This window comes from Seriola dumerili, unplaced genomic scaffold (genome assembly GCF_002260705.1).
Source record: "Seriola dumerili isolate Sdu_G_001 unplaced genomic scaffold, Sdu_1.0 BDQW01000088.1, whole genome shotgun sequence".
Lineage (NCBI taxonomy): Eukaryota > Metazoa > Chordata > Actinopteri > Carangiformes > Carangidae > Seriola > Seriola dumerili.
Genome location: NW_019174343.1, coordinates 8,750,695 through 8,759,008, shown reverse-complemented (window position 1 = coordinate 8,759,008; position 8,314 = coordinate 8,750,695). Strand labels below are relative to the sequence as shown.

At 38.1% G+C, this 8,314-nt stretch overlaps 1 protein-coding gene across 3 annotated transcripts; it reads right to left on the bottom strand.

Moving 5' to 3' along the window:
* Positions 1-21: 21 nt before the first annotated feature.
* Positions 22-6,342, bottom strand: LOC111221754 (NEDD8-activating enzyme E1 catalytic subunit). Of its 3 annotated transcripts, XM_022745297.1 has the most exons (18): positions 6,323-6,342; positions 6,161-6,199; positions 5,342-5,462; positions 4,638-4,718; positions 4,456-4,538; positions 4,269-4,349; positions 4,010-4,053; positions 3,507-3,571; positions 3,190-3,345; positions 2,985-3,087; positions 2,685-2,798; positions 2,423-2,476; positions 2,204-2,240; positions 2,016-2,097; positions 1,822-1,922; positions 1,602-1,665; positions 727-781; positions 22-587 (listed from the first exon to the last, which is right to left on the bottom strand). In XM_022745297.1, the coding sequence occupies exons 1-18, from the start codon at positions 6,340-6,342 to the stop codon at positions 499-501; spliced, it is 1,389 nt and encodes a 462-aa protein (XP_022601018.1). In that variant the 3' UTR covers positions 22-498. The 3 variants fall into 3 exon arrangements, with proteins under 3 accessions (XP_022601018.1, XP_022601019.1, XP_022601017.1); XM_022745298.1 differs by lacking the exon at positions 6,161-6,199; XM_022745296.1 differs by lacking the exon at positions 6,323-6,342 and having other exon boundaries at positions 6,161-6,243.
* Between the last annotated feature and the right edge of the window lie 1,972 nt (positions 6,343-8,314).

The following is an 8,314-nucleotide window of genomic DNA, read 5'->3' as shown; positions in this document are numbered from 1 at the left end:
GTGCTATGTAAGAAAAAAAAACATTTTATTCCAGTTCACACATCATTATCATTGTCTCTTCATTGCCACTTCAGTGGTTACTGCAACTAAAAAATGTGTTGGAATAAATAAATATTGAAAATATTGAAAACCAGAACAGAAGTACAGAATAATATTTTCCAAAGTAACCACTGGTTGTCTCTTTGTTTGCACAGAGCACACTTTAAGTTGTAGTGCAGATAACACATTAATGCAGAAATCCCTAACACCTGCAGATGCTGTACCACCAAAATATGACAAGGTGTGAACTATGATTTGGCTTTTCAGTGCAAAACATTAACTTTAGTCAATAAGTACATTAAAACAATAAAATTAGCTAATGTATTATCATTTATACTGTGACTGAATCCACTGTAAACTGCTCCAGTTTTTAGGCCATTTTCAACATTCTGCATCCAGTCATAGTTGGCCAAGAAACACGAATGACATCAGCTGGTCGTGGGAGTGCTTGAGTTCGTCCTATGAGGTAAAGCAAAGTCTGAACAACATGGTCTGTGGTGTGGTGACATCAGCTACAGCCAGCTCTTGTCCATCAGTCAGCCCCAGCTCTGGAAAAAAAATCTTCATTACATAACGGAGTCAGAATAGTCACAATGCATTCATTCATACATTCATTGTATTCTGACAACTTCAAAGTCTATGCTGTGCCATTTCTAGGAAACATTCAGTATAAATAAAGTACCTCACCTTTCAGAGTTTTGGAGAGATTTGGTCGAGTCCTCTGTTCAATAGAAGCGACAGACTGTAAAACAAAATACCAAATGAACTTAAGCTCAAACTAAAACTTGTAAGATTGTCTAATTTCATCAGGACACACTAATATTGTTCAATATTAATCGCTTAACCGTTAACCTACAATAAGAATGTTGACCTATCAGTCAAACAGTTAAAATATCCTGGGACATCAGTACCATCTGAGTGGGTTTTCACTGCTGAGGGTCTTGCAGTTAACAGACTGAGCACCAGACTAACTCCACAGCATGTTGACATGTTGCTATTGCTGAATAAAAAACAGCATACAGCTGTTCTCTATCCTCAAGAATGAGGTAGGCCTGGCCTGTTTATTTTATTTTGAGGTCTGAAAAATGCAACAGCAAGTTTTCGCTTTGTTAACCTGTTGGTTATTTCTAATTAATAATCAGAAGCAACAGACTGACACAGTAAGAGAGCGGAGAGGAGGAGGAGGTTTTCGTTACAGTGCTCTCGGCGCTGGAAGATTCAACATTCGTTTGTTATTCTGTTCATACATTAGAGAGTCTGCCTACTATTTGCCATTCGTCCTAAAAAGTTATTTAATATTTTCCTACACCGGAGAAGCTATTATGCTGGTTATACAGTGCATTCGGTGACGGAGGATTCAACATCTGTTTTGTTTACAAACACTCGTCACAGTTAACAGTTAATGGTCGGTTAATGAGCGTCAGCTATCTGTCAGGAAAAATAAATAAATTCAAAACGAGCATCCCTTGGACACACCTCACATTACCACGAGAACCTCAGATTTACACTTCAATGAGACTGAACTGAAAACACAAAACAGTGTGAAACCAGAGATTTATTACCTGTAAATATAATGTTTTGTTCTTTCCTTCCACTGTTGCTGTTATAGCAGGTGATTTCATTTGTCTGAAAAAAAATTATAATTGGTTGTGGAAGGCAATGTATAATACATACCTACAAATCAAACAGCAAGATAACACAGTATGACCGTAAGCAGAACTTGAGTATGTTAGTTATTCTGTAGTAATTGGTAATAAATTCTAATGAGGTAGGCAAACTTACAGGGAAGCCCTCTCAGTCAGGTAGTCAAGCACTTCCTGGAGTTTGGAAGATGGAGCAAAGTGCAAGTCCAGAGGTACTTGGCTGCAGGCTGAACAGTTTTCCTGCAACAAGAGTGAACATAAACATACTTTATCTAAATGCTGACGTGATCACTGCAGCAAACATGAACTGCCAAATGCATTTCAGGGGCAAACCTTCCGTTCTGCCTCAAAAGTGTACGTGTACAGGCCGTCAACATCATTGAAGACCATGTAGTTATTGAGAGGCATATAGGCACTGCAGATGGAAAAGGTAACATCATGAGAAATGGTGCAAGGCATGCGCAGTTCATACAAAAATTTGTTTTGAGCATATGGCTGCCAAGCAAAGCCAGCAAACTCACCTTGATGCTATTTTGAAAACCTCGGTTGCGCAAGCAGCTGGGTCAAATAAAGCAGAACCAAGTTTTAAAAGTTTTAAACAAAGTTTCTGTTAACAAGAAGTCAGTATGCTCAGTACTGTGTGGAAATAATTAACTCTTATATGGTAGGGCATGAAAATCTTTCACAAAGGTCCAGTCTCTACTAAAATACTAAAATAGTTTTTACTTTTAGTTACTTACCAGCAATAACAGCATTTGTAGAAGCTACAGCAGGGATTATCCTTTTAACAACACCTGCAACATTCAAACAGGATATAGAAAATATGCTTTACTTACTCAACTCTGCTGATTAGAGTGAACATCCATAAGAAATGTTGGTTGTAATTTTCTCCAACTTTTTTGCACAAAAAGAAAGAATGTTTTACAGACACAGACTAAAATATCAAGTTTCAAAAATAATTTAGACAGAAACAGCTTGCTGTGTTTTATGCAATGTACTCACCCTGGGTTAGTCTGTATGTGACTCCTGTTATGTTGAATTCTGCTGCCCTCTCAAGAGATCTCTGATACACCCACTGAATGTGTTCTGGGTCATCTCCATCCAGGGCCACACCGTCTAATGCACGCACGCACACACACACACACACACACACACACACACACACACACACACACACACACAAACAAAACTAATGACTTTTTTGTTCATAGGTCTTACAAGTCAGGGGGTACTTAATGTTGATTCTTGATATAACAAAGACCATTTAACAGAAATTATTGGAACCACAGGCTGATTTCATACCTCCAAAGGGTGTCTCTTTGGGCCACAGCAGCATCCGGACATACTCAATGCAATGTTCTGGCAAACGAGGCATGGAGGCTATTGTACACATGGGGAAGTTGATCTACAAAGACAGGTTTATTTTAGAAAACTGACCAGGGACTGTTTCTGTAAGGTGATTAAGCTGTGGTTGTAAACATTATTTTACAAAAAAATGTAATCTTACCTGAGGAGGATAAAGCTCAAGGGTGCAGTCGATGCAGGCAGTCATGCCAGGAAGGATGACTCTGGCATTGCCTTTAAAGCCTTCAGTCCCTCCATCAATTAAAGGAATGATGGAACCTGGATCCAAGACACCATCCTCATACACCAGTAAAGAAAGCTGCACAGAAAGACAAAGGGGTTGCACAAAACTTCCTTTTTTTGCACAACAACCAACAGCTTTACCATTGATTAATTACAAGCATTACTACATAAAATTCGGCAAATGTAACAAGAAAATTAGGACTGTAACAAAGATTGCAATGAAGAGGAATAGCTTACCAGCATACCATTCATCCACCTCCTGGCAACTACGGAGTCCAGTCCACAGACAATTATGTGGAATTCTAGATGAAAACAGAGAGGGGAATACATTCAAATCTAATGTCTGATAATGATGCAGTCCAACCGGAACGGGTTACACTGCATCACAAAAATCGTGTGGAACAATATTTCACAATATAAAATCATCAGCATCACAGACCTGAAAAAGGATTCCAATATAATTTAACACATATTGTCTAGCCAGGTGAGCAGTGCTGAGTGGGAATGTATCAGTCACTGTTCTTAAATATAACAGGCAAGTGAAGTCTCGTTAAATGCTGAAATGGCTTTTCAGTCTGTCTTTTAGTCTCAGGTTGTTTATTATAGTGAAAAGTATTGTCAGTGAATCAAACCTAGAGCCCTTTATTATGAACTGAACCAAAACATAAACTGTCTGTACTGTTACACCCCCACCAACCATTTCCAACAAGTAGGAAATTAAAAGTCATAAAAATACTTACGTCTGTAGAATGTTTCATCCAGGTCTTGGATTTTGTTAAAATGTCTGAACAAAGCATCAAGGAGAAGTTCACTCAGCAATTTTTTAAATAAAAGTTTAGGAATTTTCATAATGCTTCACATACTATGGCAGGGCTACATTGTTCTTTCCATTTGGACTATGAATTATTGATTTGGCATTTTGAACAACTCAATTTTTATCTAGCCTTTACAATCTTCATTGAACAACTGACACACAATGCATCAGTGTCAAAAGGATACGGTACAACACAGCATCCAGGTATTCGGCTGTTAATAAAATCAGCTGCAACATCCGCCTTGGGTCGACCTACATCTTTTGGTCTGGTCAAAATTACACAATAAAAGAAAAATAATTACTTGATTCAAACATGACATTACTTAATAATGCAGGTCATAAATTTTACACAGAATGCATAACAGTACTGACCTGAAAAGGAACTGGCGATTCAGATTGGAAACATCAATGGTGTCCATGTCGACAACATGGATGTTGCGAATGCCTGATAAAGCCTGTAACACAAGAGAAATGAAAACAAGAAAAGTACAGGTTGACCATTCATTAAAACTTACATAAAATTTTTTAAATATTTAAAATAATAGTGAGTATACCAGGTCTTTCAGCAGCTCACATCCAAGACCACCAGCACCAATCACCAGGATTCTGCAGGTTTCTAACATAAACTGCAGTGACTGTGGTGAGAGATGATGGACATTACATATTAGAGTAATACAAGATGTCACATGACAGATCAAATGATAAATACTAGAGCCCAACCAATTTATCAGCCAGCCGATTTTATCTGCCAATATCAGCCTATCACAGATATATCAGTATCGGCACATATATTCGCTAATATGAATACTTCTATTAAGAAGCAATAATGCAGTGGAAATGCACATGTTAAGTCAAGTTATATAGGCAGCAATTGATGTATATTTCATCCTTTGTTTTCATTCATGTTAAACAGAGATAAATATATATCATATATACATATTTGTTCTTATGTTTTTTATTCATGGCTATTTATTTTTATATTTATTTAATTCCCAGTGAAGTTTACCGTTTGAGTGCACTGATGTCATTTAGGTCATTAAAGTTTATTTTTAAACTGTAAAATATCCTGCTTTCATTACATATCTTTTTCACAAGTGTTTATCTTTATGTATATATATATATATATATATATAACAGTACTGATATATCGAATATTTTTACTCCCTAGTATTGGCATCAGCCCCAAAAATCCAATATCGGTCACACTCTAATAAATACACAATTTGCATCATGGAAGAAGTGTGAATGTAATTATTACCTCTGTGCTTGCTTCAAAGTCAGGATGCGTGAAAGGCCCTGATCTTTCCAGAAACTTTTTGATATGGTTCCATCGCCCATCCCACTCACAGCTGCCTCCATTGCCTCCATCCACCACCATCCTGAAGACAACAATATGTACATTTATGATGTGTCATCAGCAGCATCTCTGACAATCTCAGAGTATTTAATGGTAGATGGCATGCATAATACTGTATGGTTTGATGTTACACAAAGTCTACAGATAGCATGCAAAAAATTAAATCAGTCAAGACCTAAACTCAGTACTCTGATTAATGATTAATTTTCACATAGTAACGGTATTTACGGTTTACAGCAGAGCATGCAATAATTTATGAGGTTCAAGAATCTTGTGCTTTCATGCCTGCCCCGTGTAAGCGTCTGCTCTCTAACATATGTGACCCATATGATATAATACGTTTAATCTTTCAATGAAAATGTAGTAAAATTGCATATCTGACAAGTGGGCGTTTGGGACCCTATGACATTTAGGTTTCCAACTCTCTTGCCTGGACAGCTCCCAGTTGGTAGGCTAGGTGAATAGCTAACATGTCAACAGTGAGAACGTACAGTAAATACCTCTAACTTTGAATAGAGGTGAATGATACTATAAAACAATCACTGTACGGACGTGTTAGCAACTCACGCTCAACTAGCCAATAGTTTTGTCCGTAGACTAGCTACTTTAATGTTTTGTTTACAACCAGTATTAGGTTAGCTTCCTCAGCTAGCTAACGTTAACCTTCCTCCTGTCTAGTAACCTCAAACCTTCCGGCAGTTCTACCAATTCATCACTAACTTCTCAGTCAGCTCCACTACTCTCCTTCTTTTCTTCTCCCTAAAAAGAGAGAATAAAAGAAGGTTCATTCATGCTGTGCTTTCGTAGGTTAATGAGATTTGAAAGCATCTTTCGGGCAGTTAATGACTGTGTTTCTTGCTTGTTTCTTCAGCAGCTACTTACGGCTCATCCGTGTCCGCCATGTTTGGCTACTTATCTGCTTTCATTGTCGGAGTTAGCAGTAGTAAATTCAAATTCTCTTGGCCAGTAAAATCAAAATAGTACCCAGGACAAAGGTAGATTTGGGCACTGTTTTAACAACGGACCACCAGAGCTATTGCACCATACAGTCCCAGGTTACAGGGGATAAGGGGCATATAAACTACTTTAGCTAGCGCCTATACAGTTTAAATGGAGTTACAATATTTCCGAAAGTCATGAACGCAGCATTGTGAACAGTCCACTAAATAAACGGCGATTACACCAAAGATCCAACAGGTGGCAGCATTTAACTTTTGAGTGCTACGGCCCATGCGATGTAAAGTAGGCCATATACAGTATATCGCTCTGTTTACGTACTTTAGAGTATAACCTGTCAAACTGTATTTCTGACTCAAATATTCATGGTCAAACAGTGTCTTGGCATATTTGTCCAAATGTTGGTACTTTTTCATGCAAAATTAATCTGGCCTTTGTAAAAAATTTAGGAGGAGTTGATTCACCAATGGCAAATTTAAATAATTGATTCTGCAAGTAATTAGTCAATAATTGCTTTGCTCTGTATGGCTCAGTCCTATAACTTTAGCAATTATCTATAAAAGCAGTTAACAGTCAAGGAGAGACAGCAGGAGAGGAAATGGTCCATTTGAGTCGAATAAACTTTTTACAAGGACTGGATGAAATTGGCCTGATTGGCCTAGAAAAGAAAACAAACTTTGATTGGATCAATAATTCAATCTATCGATATATTTAGAGCTTTTATCTATGTGTTATTGTTATGGCCTTAATGACTTTACTGGTGAGGACTTCTCCCTCAAGTATCTGATTTACTGTGTCCAACGTGCAAATGAATCTCACTGTTTAATCTCTCATTATAGAATGATTAATAAAACTTGGACGGGCTTCTATGCATTTTAAGAGACATGCCTGTGGGCCCAAGATGTAATTAATCCATCTGTCCACACCCCCTCCAGTACAAAAGGAAATATGGAGGAGATGCCTTTTGCAGAGGTCACCAAAAAATCTGGCTAATGTATGTAGTGATAGCCTAGTGCAATCAAATTATTTGATGTCAATGTAATGTGTGTGTGTGTATGTGTGTGTGTGTGTGTGTGTGTGTGTGTGTGTGTGTGTGTGTGTGTCTGTGTGTGTGTGTGTGTGTGTGTGTGTGTGCAGCAGGACAAAGACACTTTTTTTTCTCAGAGTTTCTGTGATTTGAATGGGTTGATGGCGCAAGATTTTTTTTTCTGATTTTTAATGAGATGTTCCGAATGACAGCCTCTGAAAACTGATAACTAAAAATAACTGCTGCGACTATGTCCTTCATAGCTGACTGCCTGCCATCTCAGCCTTCCTCTCCCTCACTCTTTATTTGTTCTGTCTGTCCTGACCACTTTCATTTAACCTCAGCTATGTTCTCATGTTAAATAGCAGAATGACACTTGAAAATGGTTTGCATTATGAATGAGATACATTGCTGTGACAGTATTGCTCATGGGCATTTTAGTACATGACTGTACCCAGATCTTCAGGTTGATCCAATGCCTCCCCTATTAGTTTTACCTCCAGTATTATTTTGAGGGTCTTCACTTGATGTTGAATGTACTCTGGATCTAAAGTAGGGCAGCGTCGGACTAGAAGTCAAAACATCTTCCAGTGCTGACACATTTTTATAGATTCCATTAAAATGCCATCTGTCATTTTTCCACCTTAAGCAGGGACATTCTGAATGTCACTACCGTGCCTTTGAGGTGACCCAGCTCTCTGCCATCCATCACAGCCAAACACAGTTAACGTGTCCATGCAGAGATCGAAGAGTCCAGAGCTGAAAAGAATGTTACTTGAAATACTTGATCATAGCAGGCTATCAAAAGACTGACACCTTGCCTGGAAGAGGAACCTCAGAGGACCTGCTGATATTCTTCTCCTGACCACATCTCACTCTCCAGTTTTTCA